Consider the following 18,678-nt stretch of genomic DNA (forward strand, 5'->3'; position numbering starts at 1 on the left):
CACAACAGAAACAGAAAACTATAGCCCAATATCCCTAGTGAACATAGATGGAAAAATCCCCAACAAAATACTAACAAACCAAACTCAACAGCATATCAAAAATTTAATAAATTTGATTGAACACATAAACAGAAGCAAAAACAGAAACAAAAGCCATGTGATCATCTCAATAAATGTGAAAAAAGCTTTTGATAAAATCCAACATCTCTTCATGATAAAAATACTCAAGAAACTAGGAATCAAAGGAACATACCTGAAAATAACAGGAACCATTTATGACAAACCCACAGCAAACATCATACTGAACAGGTAAAAACTGAAAGCATTCCCCTGGAGAATGAACAAGACAAGGATGCCCACTCTCATCACTCCCATTCAACATAGTAATGGAAGTCCTAGCCAGAGCAATCAGGCAAGAGAAAGAAAGGCATCCAAATTGGAAAAGAAGTCAAATGATCTCTCTTCACTGATGATGTGATCCTATACTAGAAAACCCTAAAGACTCTGCCAGAGGGCTCCTGGAACTGATAAATGACTTCAGAAAAGTTTTAAGATACAAAATCAGCACACAAAAATCAGTAGCATTTCTATATAGCCATATCATTCAAGCTGAGAGCCAAATCAAGAACACAATCCCACAATTAGCCACACACACACAAAAATATACCTAGGAATACATCTAACCAAGGAGGTAAAAGATTTCTACAAGGAGAACTACAAAACATTGCTCAAATAAATCTGAAATGACATAAACAAATTTAAAAAAATTCCATGATCATGGATTGGAAGAATCAATTTCATTAAAGTGGCCATACTGCCCAAAGAAAGCAAGAGATTGAATGCTATTTCTATTCAACTACCAACATTAGTTTTCACAGAACTAGAAAAAAACTATTCTAAAATTCATATGGAACCAAAAAAGGGCCCAAATAGCCAAAGCATTCTAAGCAAAAACAACAAAGCTGGAGGCATCACATTACTTGAATTCATACTATATATAAGGCTACAGTAACCAAAACAACATGATAATTGGTACAAAAACAGATACATAAACCAACAAAATAAAGAACCCAGAAATAAAGCCACACACCTACAGCCATCCGATCCTCAACAAAGTCAACAAAAATAAGCAATAGGGAAAGGGCTCCTTATTCAATAAATGGTGAAAAGACTTAGCCACACATTATCCCTGCTATTATGGGATAGTTGGATAGCCATACGCAGAAGAAAGAAACTGGACCCTTATCTGTCACCATACACAAAAATTAACTCAAGATGAATTAAAATTTTTAAATGTAAGACCTCAAACTCTAAAAATCAAGAAGAAAACCTAGGGAACACCATTCTGGACATCAGCCTTGGGAAATAATTTATTGGGGGAACCCACCCCCAATATTTCAATGTAGGTTCTATTTTCCCTAAGTGTTGGCCAGTCTGAGAAATAAAGAGAAAGAGTACAAAGAGAGGAATTTTACAGCTGGGCCTCCGGGGGTAACACAACATATCTGTAGGACCGTGATGCCCACCTGGGCTGCAAAACCAGTAGGTTTTTATTAAGGACTTCAAAAGGGGAGGGGGTGGACGAACAGGGAGTAGGTCACAAAGATCACATGCTTCAAAGGGCAAAAAGGAGAACAAAGATCACATGCTTCTGAGGCCAATAAAGATCACAAGGCAAAGGGCAAAGCAAAGATCACAAGGAAAAAGGCAAAATCAAAAACTCCTGATAAGGGTCTATGTTCAGCTGTGCACGTATTGTCTTGATAAACATCTTAAACAACAGAAAACAAGGTTCGAAAGCAGAGAACCAGTCTGACCTCAAATTTACCAGGGCGGGGTTTCCCAATCCTAGTAAGCCTGAGGGTACGGCAGGAGACCAGGTTGTATTTCAGTCCTTATCTCAACTGCATAAGACAGATACTTCCAGAGTGGCCGTTTATAGACCTCCCCCCAGGAATGCATTCCTTTCCCAGGGTCTTAATTATTAATATTCCTTGCTAGGAAAAGAATTCAGCAATATCTTCCCTACTTGCACATCCGTTTATAGGCTCTCTGGAAGAAGAAAAATATGGCTCTATTCTGCCCGACCCCACAGGCAGTCAGACCTTATGGTTGTCTTCCCTTGTTTCCTGAAAAATCACTGTTATTCTGTTCTTTTTCAAGGTGCACTGATTTCATATTGTTCAAACACACGTTTTACAATCAATTTGTACAGTTAAGATACAATTATAGTGGTCCCGAGGTGACGTACATCCTCAGCTTACAAAGATAACAGGATTAAGAGATTAAAGTAAGACAGGCGTAAGAAATTATAAGAGTATTATTTGGGAACTGATAAATGTCCATGAAATCTTCACAATTTATGTTCAGAGACTGCAGTAAAGACAGGCATAAGAAATTATAAAAGTATTAATTTTGGGAACTGACATATGTCCATATTAAAATGAAATCTCCAAAATTTATGTTCCTCTGCCACAGCTCCAGCTGGTCCCTCTGTTTGGGGTCCCTGACTTCCTGTAACAATAATTTATGACTAAACCCTCAAAAACAATTGCAAGAAAACATAAATTAACAAGTGGAACCTAATTAAACTGAAGAGCTTCTGCACAGGAAAAGAAACTGTCAACAGAGTAAACAGAAAAACCTACAGAATAGGAGAACATACTCAGAAACTATGTATCTGACAAAGGTCTAACATTCAGAATCTATAAGGAACTTAAAAAATTCAACAAGCACAAAACAAATAACACCATTAAAAAGCAGGCAAAAGATATGAATAGACACTTCCCAAAAGAAGACAAACAAGCAGCCAACAAACATGAAAAAATGCTCAACATCACTAATCTGAGAAAGGCAAATCAAAATCACAATGAGAAACCATCTCATACTAGTCAAAATGGCTATTACTAAAAAGCCAAAAAAACAACAGATGCTGGCAAGGCTACAGAGAAAGGGGAATTAATACATAAACACTGTTGGTGGGAATGTAAATCATTACAGCCACTGTGGAATGCTTTAGAGATTTCTCAAATAACTACCATTCTACCCAGTTCAACCCAGCAATCCTATTACTGGGTATATATCCAAAAGAAAACAAATATTTATATCAAAAAGACACACATGTTCACATGTTCACTGCAGCACTATTCACAATAACAAAGACATGGAGTCAACACAAGTGCCCATCAACAGTGGGTTGGAAAAAGAAAATGTGGTACATATACACCATACAATACTACGCAGCCACAGAAAAGAATGAAATCATGTCCTATGCAGCAACGTGGATGCAGCTGGAGGCCATTATCCTAACCAAATTAACAAAAAAACAGAAAACCAAGTACCACATGTTCTCACTTACGAGTGGGAGATAAACACTGGGTACTCATGGACATAAAGATGGCAACAACAGACAATGGAGGCTAACAGAAGGGGGAAGGAGACAAGGGCTGAAAAACTAAGTACTGGGTACTACGCTCATTACCCAAGTGATAGGATTATTCACACCCAAAACTTCAGCATCATGCAGTACATTCAGGTAACAAACCTGCATATGTACCCCCTGAATCTAAAATAAAATTTGAAAAACACAAAACAAACATAAAGATGCAGTATTACACCAAAACTATATAAAGTTAAATGTAGTACATACTATGCAACTGTAAAATTTTCAACCCCATCTCGGGTTGCTATTGCGGTGAGTGTATCTGCTTGAAATGCCGTGTAATGCTAATCATCTCCATGTGAGCAGTTCATCTCTCCAGTACATTTTATCATTGTAAAAAGTGATCATGGTTCTCACATATTTCTCATTGTTTAGTGCAATACCATAAAACTTGAATAACACCATGGGACCCATATGAAGTGCCACTAGTGAAGCTAAAAGTGCTTTCAAGAAGCACAGAAACGTCACATTACAAGAAAATGCTGAATTCTGAATAAGTACCACAGATTGAAGTCTGCAGCTGTGGATGTCCACCACTTTGAGATAAATGAATCCAGCAAAAGGACAATAGTAAAAAATAATGATAATAATAATAATAATTAAAGAGGAAATTCATGAAGCTGTCAATGCAGCTACATCAGCACATGCAGAATCCTTGGACTTTTTGCATAATACAAGATACATGTTAACTGACTGTCTATGTTATTGGTAAGGCTTCCACTCAACAACAGGCTATTAATAGTTAGGTCTAGGGGGAGTAAAAGGTTATACACAATTTTTCAACTGCCTTGAGATGGAAGCCAGCCACTAACCCCTGCATTCTTCAAGAGTCAACTCCACATTTTGGACAATTAAGAAGGGGAGGCAGGTAAAAAAGAAAATTGAAGATATAATGGAGAGACAAAAAAAAAACATAAAGAGACACAAAAATGAAAGAAGATACTGAGAAACAGATTCATGAAGCAATCAAATAAGAGGCTGCAAAATGGAACTGTTACCAAAACATGTGCAGAAATGTGTAACATGTTGGGGCAGGAGGTAGGTGCCTCATGGGTATCAGCTGCCTATCCCTTTTTTCACCTCAGCCCTAATCAATAGTAAACACATCTAAACATAAATTTCATAAATTTAAATGGAAAAGTAAATCAAAGACAAAGCAAAATCCCTAGAGAAAACTCACCACACTATATTACCCAATGAAACATAAATTAAATATGTTCTAGAAATATGTGCTAATGTCAATAAAGTTATTATGAAATTGGAACACAGGAGTGTAATCCCAGGCTCTTGAAAATATGAGACTAGGTTGGTGCAAAAGTAATTGTGGGTTTTGTCATTAAAATGGCAAATGGCACAATCACAGCTCACTGCAGCCTCCTAGGCTCAAGTGATCCTCCCACTTCAGCCTCCCGAGTAGCTGTAACCATAGGCATGTGGCACCACACCCAGCTAATTTTTGTGTTTTTTGTAGAGACAGCGTCTTTAACTCCTGGACTTGAGATCTTCCTGCCTTGGCTTTCCAAAGTGTTGAGATTACAAGCATGAGCCACCATGCCCAGGCAAGTACTGATTTTATTACTGATTAAAGCCTACAAAACTACACAAGGTGATGACAAAGAACACAGCAGTTGTATAATTAAGCAATCCTCTGACTCTCAGTGAAATCTAGTATTGTTATTTGACTAACACTGCCTTAAGTTTTTAAAAAGTAAACCATGTAAGCCATGAAATTATCTATGCTCAACAATAACCTCTAACATCTTTCTTCAAAACAGTATACTCCTACTCTAATTCCATAATATGAAAATGAAGGTAATATTAAAAAGTTATATCTTCCTTAATTTACCTCAAAACTATTAAACACATTTGAAGGATAACAAAAACTATATTTGTCACTAATAATAGAAAATATCACTTAAGTACATGAAAATACTTAAGAGTATATTTTAAATTTTATACATAGCGTTGGAGAGTTGAGAAGAAAACTGTTAGTTCTCAAATTCACATATAATTACAGTTTTTATACACGTAGATATCACTATAGACAGAGAGTAAATGAAAGATCTCAAAGGATGGGGATCAAGAAAATTTGATTTAAATTATTCTGTAAAAAAATTAACCATAAGCAAATATATAATTATGCAAGAAAAGAGAAAATAAATTGTGTATTTTCTTAAAGAATCTCTTTCATTAATTCTTAGTTTCTCTTTTTCTTTTTTTATTTTTTTGATACAGGGTCTCGCTCTGTCACCCAGGCTGGAGTGCAGCGGCGTGATCTTAGCTCACTGCAACCTCTGCCTCCCGGGCTCAAGTGATCCTCCCGCCCCAGCTTCCCAAGTAGCTGGGACTACAAGCATGTGTTGCCACACCCAGTTAATTTTTGTATTTTTTGTAGAGACAGGGTTTCACCATGTGGCCCAGGCTGGTCTCGAACTCCTAGGCTCAAGCAATCAGCCCACCTCAGCCTCCCAAAGTGCTGGGATTATAGGTGTGAGCTACCGTGCCCAGCCAATTCTTAGTTTATTTTAATAAAGACCTTCCAGTACCTACATATTCAAGGCATTTACATTACAACACAATGAGTACTCTTTATTCTCCCTGCCTGCCTCATTGTTTTGGTTAGTAAATTTTTAGTAACTATAAATTTTCTGATGAGATCTTTGTAAATTTTATATTTATATCAGTAATGTGGTTTTTATACAACAGCCTGTGGTTTTTATAAATACCAATGGTACAGACACAGCTGGAATAACCTCATTCTATCAAAAAGCTCAATGCCTACACCTAGACAAGGTGATGACAGAGAACAGAGCAGCCATATAATTAAGCAATGCTCTGACTCTCAATGAAATCTAGTATTGAGTGTTATTTGACTAATAAACTGCCTTAATTTTTAAAAAGTAAACCATGTAAAGAAAAAGAAAATATTTACTTGGCTACATGACCTACAGGGTTTAATTTAGTTTTGAAACTTATCAAATAAAAAACGATGTAACAGATACCATAATTTGACTTTTCAATTATTCACCAAACGTTATTCAATCAGAAGAAAAATACCAAATTAAACATCTCCTCTTGAGAATTTCCAATATTATCATTATAATACATTCCACCAACCCAGAGTAAAAATTCTTCTTTAGCTAAATGTTTTATTAAAAGCCATCTGCTACAATAATACGCTGGAGAACAGAAAGAAGACAGGCTTTACTCTGAGCAGTACCAGTAATCTGATGTGAATAAATGCAGGGAAAATTTATCTGTCCATATAATGCTCAAGAAAGCAGAGAATTTTCAGAATCTTAAAATGGGCCACTCTTGCAATTGTTTATTATTTCAAACAGAATTTTTACCAGCAACTACCAAATTAATATTTGCAACTACTGCCCTTTTTGCTGTCTGATACAGGTTTAAACAAATGCTCTCCGGAGTTTATAAAACAGTGCTGCCTCTTTGCAAGTTTATATTGTTTTACTTTAGTCAATCGATATTTTTTCAATTAATTAATTTAAAAAATTAATGTGTATTATTATCCTAGCACAGTACCTGACACACAATAGGTACTTAAAGATGAACTGAATAGATGCTTTAATAGGTTAAAATCTTATTACATCAACCCTAGATCACCAATTAAATATTCTTTTGTGCTATCATTTTGACGACATATATTTCCCAAGGCTTATCATGATATGTATTTGTCCTAACAAGAATAAACTTATATTAAGTTTCTATTTAATGCATTGATGCATAAATAGATGAAGCTGGCCAACTAGGATGAGAGTAGGGGAAGGAAGGAACATACTGATTTAACTCTCAAAGGCTTTCTGGATAACCCAAGCGAACTCATTAAATGGAAGCTGAAAAACTACATAAGCCGCTCCCTATACTACATGCCCTCTCTATCCTGCTCAGAAATATTCTTCAAGTCCCACCTCAGATATTCTCTCCTCTGTGAAGTCTTCCCAGGCTCACTCAAGCAGAGCTGTCACTATCTCTTCTGTATTCTACACATTTGATTAAGACAGTTATTATAACTTGTATCATAATAAAGTTATCTATCAGTGCATAAGCCTGGCTTTCCCTAGGCTGGACTCCTCAAGGGTGTGAAGTCTTTTTATCTACATAGCCCTAGAAACAATAGAGAGCCTAGCCCATAAAAGTTGATCAATCAAGAGTTAGTGCATAAGTGAATTAATAAGTGAATGAGATTAATACCTCCCTTCCAGTCTTGATTATATCACACAGTATTTAGGAGTGATTTTTAGAGAATATAATTTGACTTTACTATATAGTTGAATTTGCATAATCACTAAAATAATTCATATAACCAATACAAAGTCAAATTTTAGAATGCAAATACTCCATGATATTCACCAACCAAAAAAAAAAAATCCCAAACCAGAAAAATACAAATCTGACACTTCGTATTTCAGTATAATCAGCTGTTACACTCATCATGTGCTCTTATAAAAACTGTGTAACTGGAAGTTATCTAACACATGTATTAAATTAGAAACATGTTCTGACACCAATATGCATTATTAATATTAACATTACTATTACTGTTGTTCATGATGTAATATCATATTGATAAAGATAGCAGAAGCTAATCACAAGTACTTACTATACGCCAAGCACTTCATCATTTTATGTAATTTACACAAAAATCCCGGTAGACACTACTATTAAGCCTGCTTTAAAAATGATGAAACTGAGGCTTAGAATGTTGGGATAATGTTCCGAGATCACAAATTAATACATGGGAGAGGTGAATCTTAAATCCAGGTCTATCAAACACTAGCACTTAAATCCTTTTAAAAGAATGAACTGCAGTGCACTATGATCACACCTGTGAAGAGCCACCACTCCAGCTTGAGCAACATGGTGAGATCCTGTCTCTTAAAAAAAAAAAGAAAAGAAAAGAAATGGTATACACATACACATACACATACACACACATACACACACACACACACACACACTCATATATAAACACACTTTCGAAAGAAAAGATTCATTTGGGAGAAAAACAGGAATTCAAGTGGTAGAAACAGCTCATGGCATTATTATTTCTAAAAGCTTATCAATTAAAAGCATCTTTTGATTTTAACAAAGTATATGGTACACATGTTACATACAAGATCATTTTTACAAAAGAGCACACAACTACAATCTAATATTTCCTATGTTATATAAACCAGCAGATGTGATAGGCAAACTATACCATATATGTCATATAATTACTGAAAGTACACACACAGTTCTGTTATGCTACATAAAATCTGAGTTGCCCTAAAACATGCACAATCCCCATTTCAAATGGCTAAGAATATGTGAAAATGTGATCATTGCTTAGTGGGTCTTCAAGCCAACAATTAATAAGTACTCATTTCAGAAGCTCACAATACTGTTTGCTTGTTTCTACACAGGAACAAGGTCATGATCCTTCTATTGTCATTTCAGATCACCTCAAACATTATGAAAAATGCAGCTTAATAGGAATAATAAAAACATCTCAATGATAAACAATAAAGGACATAGGATTTCAGCAATATGTGGTAAAAGTCTTCCAGTGATTCATCAGCAGCAGTAGTACCCTACACCTCAGTGGCAGGAATCATGTAACAACAGACAATGGTTGAAGGCTCAAGACTCATCTTAAAAGAGATGACTTGAAGTCAGGCGCTTTAGAACTTCTTTCTTACTCACTGACTTCTAAGGTTTATATGTGTTTCCTGATAGAAACAGAATAGTTTCTAAATTATAAATTTTCGTTTCCATACAATGAACAGTATATAGAAATGAGATAGTGCTTTTATTTCTTCAACATTTTCATTATTCTTAATAACTGATGATCAGAAAAATATAAAGAGTTTTTCCTTCTAAAGGATCTTTACAAGACCAAAAGTAGGGATGAGCTGTCCCTTTCATTCTAGTTTTGGGTTTTTGAGTTCAGGGATTCTACTATTTAGTAACCATGTGACAGTTTTCTTGATGGTAAAAATGGGAATCACATCACAGAAGCTGTGAGGCTTACATGGAAAGGATATATGAAAGCACTAGACATAATGTCTCCCACATACCCCATTAAATCCTTCAGGAAGCGTTTAGCATCTACTGAGGGGCAGTCCTAGCATTGAGTACTAAGGTTAGAGCAGTGAGCAAAACCCAGATACCATCTTTGCTCACTTAGACTGTAGAGTCTAGAGTACCCCCATGGGTCATACTGAACTTCTCACAGCCCCTGACCATGGCAGGACCTTTCACAACTCTGTGTCTTTATGCATGGCATTGCCTCAGCCTAAACACATACTCCCATTCTCTGTTCCTAGGCAGAAATGGCTGTATCCAGTCTCTGTCCTCACTTGTCACTTTGCTCATACCTGTGTCACAGTGCTTAACCATGTTATCGCTGCTTCTTTGCCTTTTTGACTATCTTCCCCCACTGGGCTGTAAACTCCTCAAGGATAGGGTATAGGTATTAGTCTTCTTCACATGTCTAGTGCTTAGCATAGCCTCTGATACAGAAGAGATACTGTTTGATAAATAAATAATGAATGAATTAGCAGTACAAGTAGATAACAGGGAGCTACACACTTCCTGTTTTCTTTCTCCCCATTTCTCAGATGAATGTCTTGAAACCTGCATGGACCTCAAGAGCCCACAGTAATCTCCATATTTCCTATAGTACTTTCTGATGATGTTAATTCTGAAAGCTTACTTACTTCAAACTTCATTTATGCATATATTGCTTTATAATTTTCCTCATTCCCCATCACTGGTGAGTGCTTATCATGTATTAGGCATGCACTGAGTGCTTTATATAAATTATCTTACTAAATTCTCACAACAATCCTGTAAGATACATATCATTATGCCTATTTTACCAAAAAAGGAAGTGAGACTGAAGATAGTTAAGGAGCTTGCCCAAGGTCACAAACCAGTAAGTAGCAGAATTCGAGATTCAAATCCAGGGTCTTCCTGCATAGTGAGCACTAAAATCTCCTCCTAAAGCAAAGCTACCACTGTTACCAAGGCAAGGTGTGCCTGAAAGCTCCTTCTGAAGTGGAGAGTGATTCAACATGGATTTACACATAACAGCTCTTCTGACTGGTCCTGCTTGGTCCTTGGTTCCAGATTGAGGTTATCAGTTGGTCTACAGCACCTAACCTGCTTCATTTTCACTTGAATCTCATCCAGAGATTTTCACCCTTTTTTAAACTTTGGTCCCTAGAGTCATTTACTACCAGTCAAAATGATATGAAGAACTTTATTTTCTATAGATTATAAAACCAACAAGACCATATAAAGTATAATTGTTTCACAATGTAATCCCGGCCCTATTCTATGTTCAATATTACTGTCTATCCTACCATGGTAGGCCAATCATTGACCTACCATGATTCAAGGTGACTCCATCTACATGACCCACTACCATTGCAAAATTCTCTAGGGTACTAATTCTTAATGGCTGCCACCTCCTCCCTGGCAAAAACAGAAGAGGTTAGCTCACCAGGAACTGCTGCTCAAATTGACCCATTGCTTATAGTTCTCCCCAACAAGATGAATAGGTTTCCTACAAAAAAGACATTGCTTCATACTTAAAAGCTTTATCCAGCACCTAACACAATATAAGGCTATAGTTGATGGAAAAGAAAAAAAGAATAAATAACTATACAAATAAGTCAGCTATGACCTTATGCTCCTCTTAGGAGGGACAAAAATTTTATTTATCATCTAGAATGTGTCAGGCAGGCCCTATGCCAGGCATAGGCTATCTCATAAAGACCAACACAGTTGTGGTCTTTGCTCCTCTGGATTTTGAAGTCTGCTGGGGAAGTAGACATTAATCAATTGCAAGCACACTGTGATAGACCCCTCCTCTGAAGCAAGCAATGGCTGCTGACATAGTATTACAATGAAGTCACAAAATTGAATATATTTGAGGACCAAACAGGCATTAAAATGTATAAAAGATAGAGAGTAAGTAATAGAGTAATACGCCCATGGCAAAAGAAAGTATAAATTTCATCCATAAGTGTATATCATTCTTTGATGTATTGCTAGCTATACAAAGCATATTTGTAGGCTCCACCTAGCCTGCTGGCTGTATATTTGCCACCCCTGAAAGAATGCTTCCGAATGTGATTTGTGGGTTCAAATTCTAAACCAGTACATTCCTACTATAGATTTAAATGGTAGACTACTTTTTCATGGAAGCCAAACCTTAAGTAAGTTTTCTGAAATATGATATGGTTTGGCTGTGTCCCTACCCAAATCTCATTTGAATTGTACTTCCCATAATCCTCATGTGTCGTGGGAGTGACCAGGTGGAGATAACTGAATCATGGGGGCGGTTTACCCCACGGTGTTCTTGTGATAGTGAGTTCCCACGAGATCTGATGGTTTTATAAGCATCTGGCATTTCCCCTGCTCATTCTTCTCCTTCCTGCCTCCATGAGAAGAAGGATGTGTTAGCTTCCCTTCCTGCCATGATTGTAAATTTGCTGAGGCCTCCCAGCCCTGTGAAACTGTGAGTCAATTAAACCTCTTTCCTTTATAAATTGCCCAGTCTCAGGTAGGTCCTTATAGCAGTGTGAGAACAGACAAATATAAAATACTTCATATTCCTTCTTCCCTGTGTAATCTGAGGCCTCTGGTAGGGTTTTTATAAAGCAATTGTTTGTTCAAGCTGAACCATTTCATTAACTAACCTTGAAATCTTGCCACTCCCTTAATAAGACATGAAAAATTAACTGGACCAAAAGAAAGGACAAACAGCTGCTGAACCATGACCAACAAGTGCCAAATATGCAGGCACTTCTTACAGAAAAATCCTCTTGAGTGTTCATGCCCTTTCCACTTAGTGACTAGTAAGCTCAGATGTATTCACCACCAAAGTACCTACATACACTCTTGGCTACAGGCACTTGTTATCTCATTGCTACCCCAAGGACAGTGAAAGGAAAAAATCATTTTAGAAAAAATGACATTATTCATTTTACTATAATGCAAGGAAGACAATAAAATTAAATATACCACTGTACTTTATGTCAAAGAAGTCTTATGATTTGAGACCCTGAATAAACGCACATGATTAGGGCCACACATTTCTATATTGTTTGTATGAAAATGTTTTTGATAACTGTATTAACAATAGAAATAACATTAAAAACTTTAAGTTGTCATAGATTTATAAGCTGAATGTAAAAATATTTATTATACTAACTGAATTACACATTGCTAATCAATCTCAAGTGGCAATTAGTAAATATTTACAGTTCTAAAATAAATTAAGTTTACATATATTTTTAGAATAATTCATTCCATAATAGATCCCAACTAGTGTGACTATTAAGAGGCAGTTGGGGAACAGAAAGGTAGTTCTCTACTCAATACCTATTTTCTCTTTCCTGTTTACAAAAAGCCTAGATTTTGGGGGGTGGAGGGGTGAATCAATGTGTCTATCTTTAAAAAAACATTTCTATTTTTCCATGAAGATAGTAGCCAGAATTCTGGTCAAGAATATATAGATGGAGTTGTTGTCTGGTGCTTAAGAAAAATTCTTTAGAAGGGTGATAGACTTGGTTCAGAAATGCCAAAGAGAGGTCTAGCCTTTTTTCCAGTCCATGGATGGTAACCTTTTAACCCTTGAAATTTCCTGAATAACAGGATTGTTATTTGTGGTGGGCCCCTCTAACCACATCTGATAGTTTATGTTAATCAGATGATTCATGGTAAGCCCCCAGATAAGTTTACATTAAGAAGACTCATGACGTAGGCTGGCCAAGCCTCAAAGACCAACCATGTGATTAGAGCACTGGGGCTTTGAGCCACGCAACAGCCCCAATACGATATGGTTTGGCTGTGTCCCTAACTTCTTTTCCTCTGGGGAGGAAAGAAGGGGAGCCTAGAGATTGAGTTCTACCAGGTAGGTAATGATCTAATCAATCATGCCTATGTAATAAAACTCCAATAAAAACTCTGGACACCAAAACTAGGTGAGCTTCCTGATTGGCAATATTCCAAGTGTATATTGCTACATATTGACGCTAGGCAGGTAATGAGCCCTTGAGGATAATGCCAGGAGGGTAACATATCCGTGAGAATAATGGAAGCTTCACATTTGGAATTCTCCTAGTCCCGCATTCTGCCCTACACATCTCTTCCTTTGGCTGGTTCAGATTTGTATCTTTTTGCTACTAAAAAAACAAACAAACAACAACAAAAAAAACCCACTAAACTACAATTTTAAGTATAGCACTTTACTGAGTTCTGTGAGTTATTCTTGCAAATTATCAAACCTGAGGAAGTCTGTGAGGACCTACAAGTTTGAAGCTAGTTGGTCTGAAGTCAGGGTGGCACTAAGAACCCCCAACTTGTGGCTGATGTCAGAAGTCTTGAACAAAGCTGGCAGTCTGGAGGACTGGGCTCTTAGCCTCAAGTTTAGCTACCTTGAGTAGACTTTGTTTATCTTTTCTCCTTTTCTAAATGTAATGTTGGATGTAGAAAAGCCATCTTGTGACAACAAGGAGACAAATACATGCCAAGTGTATCAGACAAGGTTTAATCAGGTAAACTATTTCGAAAAAGATGTAATGCAGGAATGAAGGTCCTTAAACACTGAAAGAGCTGGAAGGGCAAAAGACTGAAGACTGAACATCCTGCTGTAGCAGTCTTTTGCTTTCAGTATTTTGCCCTTCCAGCTCTTTAGTTGTGTCACCACAGCTATAGTCCAGAGAATCAGGAGGTTGCTGTGGCCACTCAGGATAGGAAACCATAGGAAACAGGAACCCTGGAGTGAAGGCAAGTGATTGAGAATGAAATGCCTAGAGGCAGATGCAAAAACCTCACAACTGGTGAAGCCCAGGTATCTGCCAACCACACTGCCAGAGAAAATATGGCTTTTGCCTCCCTGTAATCTTCACTGGCAGAAAGTAAATCACAGCTAGAACTCCAGAGGGAAGAAATCTAAAAAATGTAATTTATCAGCCTCCAAGTATCTCCCATATATTTTGTTCAATGAAAATGACTTTTGCCATTCTGTTTTTTTGTGGTTTCAGACTGGGTCTCACTCTGTCACCCCAGCTAAACTGAAGTCTGATGGCACAATCACAGCCCACTGCAGCCTCGATCTCCTGGGCTCAAGCAATCCTCCCATCTTAGCCTCTCAAACAGCTGGGACTACAGGTATGTGCAACCACGCCCAGCTAATTTTTTTTTTTTTTTTTTTTTTTTGGAGAGACAGGGTCTCACTATGTAGCCTAGGCTGGTCTTGAAATCGTGGGCTCAAGCCATCCTCCCACCTCGACCTTCCAAACTGTTGGAATTACAGGCATGAGCCACTGAGCCCAGCTCTATCTCTTGATCTTAAAGTATTTTTTGCAAGTTGTATAGTTAAAACTACCATGGTGTTCGTATAAATGATAAAAATTTTCTCACTATATGAACACACACTGTTTATCAAGAATTCATAAATAATATCATGGGATGGTATTCTTTACATTTTTCCCTTAAAAATTTTAAAGGTATGAATTATGAAAGCCTCTTAGTGCAAAAAGGGGTATGGCAGTTACCTCCTACCCCATGGCAGCCAATAAAAGTATATAATTTAGTTTATTATTTACAGGAAAAAGTAATCTGATACCCAGACTTATGATCTCTGAAAATTTCAATCAGATACTCCATCGATAAAAACTTCTAGGCATAAATATCTAACATATATATATTTATCATGTACAAGTTCTACTATACTAATATATTATAGATATTATAAAGCACAGAAATTTAGATAGGATGTTAAAAAGATAACTAAAAATGCTATAAAATACTATTCAATATTGAATATGGATCATTCTTGTGTGTGAAATTTTTCTATGGTGTTAAACATAACATAAAATTCACCATTTAGAAGTGTACAATTCAGTGGTTTTTAGTATATTCATAATCTTGAGCAACTGTCACCACCATCTAATTCCAGAATATTTCCATCATCTTAAAACAAACCCCATATATCTGTTAGCAGTGACTCCCAATTCCTTCTTCCTCCAACCCCTGGCAACTATTAGTCCACTTTCTGTCTCTATAGGTTTGCCTATTCTAAACATTTTATATAAAAATAATCATAAAATATGGGTCACTATTTTTAATATGTTTGTTATAGCAGTTTATAAAACAACAATGAAAACTTGTTTCTGCGTCAGTTTTTTGATTCACGGTTTTGTTATCATATCTAAAAAAAACTTACAAAGATCCACAGACCCAAGTAGACGTACATCAATTTTTCAGTCCCACTCATGAATCATTTTGTTGAAATTTGGCTAGGAAATACCTGCTTTCTCTAGGTATTCTTTCCTTTTTTTTTTTTTTTTAAGAGACAGGGTCTTCCTATGTTGCCCAAGCCAGAGTGTAGTGGCTAGCCACAGGTTCAAGTTCCTGGCCTCAGGCAGTCCTCCCACTTCAGCCTCTCAATAGCTGAGACTCCAGGCATATGCCACCATACCAGCTTCTAGATATTCACATGAACAAATCAGAAGGTGTTGTGTTTATATGCTTTTAGCAATCAGTTCCAAATTCTCTGCAACTACTTGTATAAGTTTTAAACATATTTAAAGTTTCTGATTCCAGGTTTTTAAGTGTGAAGATGTAACAGTTTTTTATAGTGATGCATCTTATTTCAATAAAAAAAATCACAGAGGTGTTTAAATTGCCATATGTTTCAAAATGTCCATCTCTGTAACATGAGTTTGTTTCCAAAAGTAGTTGCTTTGTCATTCATTATCATAATATTAATTCTTCCCTGAAGGAACTAATGAAATTAAAAAAAAAAAAACTTGACATTCAGCATCCTGTGATAGTAATCTTTTTAAGCCAATCACACATTTTATGAGGATTAAGTTACACCTAGATAACCTGCAAATCCACTTAATCTAACATATGCAAACTTCAAGAAACCTATAATATTTTGGAAGTTAATATACGAGTGTGAGCCCCACAATTATTCCTCCAAAGTGTGCAAGTTCCATTCTTCCCTAAGGTCACTCCTGAACCATGTGGGACCAGTGGCCGCTGGACCCAAGGACCTCATAAAGCCTCAGTACTATGGTATACCAAATATTAATACAGCTTAGTATCCTTTGGTGTACTTATTTAAAAGAAATACAAATGGAACTTTGGACATTTTTTCCCACACACCAATGGATCATCTTGCATAGTCCAATGTAGAGGCCATCAATCTTAAAAAAAAAAAAAAGTTAAATTAAAAAAAAAAACTGAATTCAGCAGTGATAATTATACTAGGCACTCAGAAAATATTTATGGAAGGGAAGGAGGCAAAGAGGAAAGAAAAGTAAAAAGAAATTACAGCAGATAAAAAGTTCTAAAAGTTCATATAGTCTGAGGAACAAAGTCTTGATTGTAAAAATCTCATTTATGAGGAGAGGTTCTTTTAAATTAAAAAATAAAATTTTACTATTATTTTAAAATACAATATTTAGAGTAGATTAAGTAATTAGGTGGTGAGACCTAGGGTGGGGAGTCCAGGGTCAAGGCCAACACCTACCTTTACTTATACTCTAAAACCAGGTATTTAGACATAAGCAAAGGAATTTACAGTGGAACCAAGGGCCCCTGACAGAAAAAGGGCAAGTATCTACATTATTTAAATGTAAGGTGACATAAGCACAGAAGAATTTTTAATTTCATTTTAATGTTATTGTAAAATTATACTAGAGTAACTATGTGTGATTATAACTATATAAATCTCATGCAATTAAAAAAGGTTAATTGAAAAGTTAGAAAACACTTGAAATATAAATATATTCCAATTTGGTAAACAGCTATTATAAAATCACTTGAATGAAAAGATAAAAACCAAAGCATACAGTGTTCATAGATGACTAAGTGCATTGTTTACCACCACAAGTGTTCAGAACAAAAGGCAGAAGTACTGACTTCACGACCTCAATATATTCATGAAGAAGCTCAAAGCATTTATGGCTTATGGGAGCTATGAAAACTAGGATTTATTTAATAGGTCATCCAATGAAAATAATATGAAAAGAACTTCCTACCTTTGTGATAAGAATTCGGTATCTATCCAGCATTGCCTGGTTGTCATGGCAGCCTGCCAATAACTGCCATACCTCTGCCCTCAATGCTTCAGGGACACCACTTTTCACCAGAGTAGACAGCCCTTTCGGTCGTGCACCAAGGTTACTGTGCCTGAGAAGACAAGAAAATAATCCATTCACACTCCCTTTACAACTCCTGAACTGCCATTGCTATGAAAAGTATACTAGTTTATATAAAAGTACAAGCTTGAGTCGAGAGAAAACGGTTTGTGGGGGGGCATTAAACGACAGTACTGCTTAAGCTCAGTTATATCTTCAATTTTTTTCTTGATCTCATCTTCTTATTGGTGAACCAGGTAATTCTACCTCCAAGAAAAGCTTTTTCTTCTTCTCATTTACTTTTAAAAATCATCCTATGGACTTACTCATAATAATTAATGTGTTAGTTATATATTGTTAGGCAACATTTCAAGGCATAAAAAGAACCATCTGAATCCCCTGAAATGAATGTACAGCAAGCTGGACAATGATGTGTGGTAGGAAATAGTCTTCAGGAAATGATGTTGAAAATGGATCATAGGCCTATCACACCTTGACTATACCCACTTCTCTGAGGCCAAGCCGAGCTGGGCCAAGTGCCAAAGACAGGCTCCACAGTATAGGAGGCATAAGATATACATATTATAGTCAAGTTTTACGTGGCGGCCACATCCTGACTCCAAGGTCCTCCAGGAAGCCCTATCTCTTGATGACCTAACTTGGAATTCTTTGTTCCAGCATAAACTTAGATATCAATGAACCTCCAAGTTAAAACGACCTAAGATAGGTTTTCTAGTAAGAAGAGTTCGTTATTGTTTACATGTCTGAATTTGTCTCCCTGACTTGTTACAACAGCAAGTGCTCATTAAAGGAAGGACCTAACCCTTTTCTACAGTCACCAGAACCTACACAACAACTCCAACTTGCTGGGGAAGCAACATATACTTATCAGGCTTTACCACATTCCAAAGGTGTGCAGCATCATAAAAAAGGCAAAGATCTCTCCTCCTAAAATCAATGATCACAACATAGTAAATATGCTACTATGCCCATCTGACCAAGAAACTGAATTGCATATCTCAATATTGTGAATGTAATTTCATTTGTCATCTTTTTCCTGGTGCCTAG

At 36.5% G+C, this 18,678-nt stretch overlaps 1 protein-coding gene across 21 annotated transcripts in view; it reads right to left on the reverse strand.

Moving 5' to 3' along the window:
* Positions 1 to 18,678, reverse strand: part of RABGAP1L (RAB GTPase activating protein 1 like) — an 857,048-nt gene that overhangs the window by 584,448 nt on the left and 253,922 nt on the right. For all 21 annotated transcript variants that reach the window (XR_010140177.1, XM_054551197.1, XM_024245486.3 and 18 more), the window contains 1 exon segment: positions 17,512 to 17,662. Coding sequence is in view for 20 of the 21 variants with exons in the window: in XM_054551197.1 (XP_054407172.1) it covers positions 17,512 to 17,662 (151 nt within the window). In the remaining variant the exon portion in view is untranslated.

The sequence above is a fragment of the Pongo abelii genome, chromosome 1, assembly GCF_028885655.2.
Source record: "Pongo abelii isolate AG06213 chromosome 1, NHGRI_mPonAbe1-v2.0_pri, whole genome shotgun sequence".
Classification (NCBI taxonomy): domain Eukaryota; kingdom Metazoa; phylum Chordata; class Mammalia; order Primates; family Hominidae; genus Pongo; species Pongo abelii.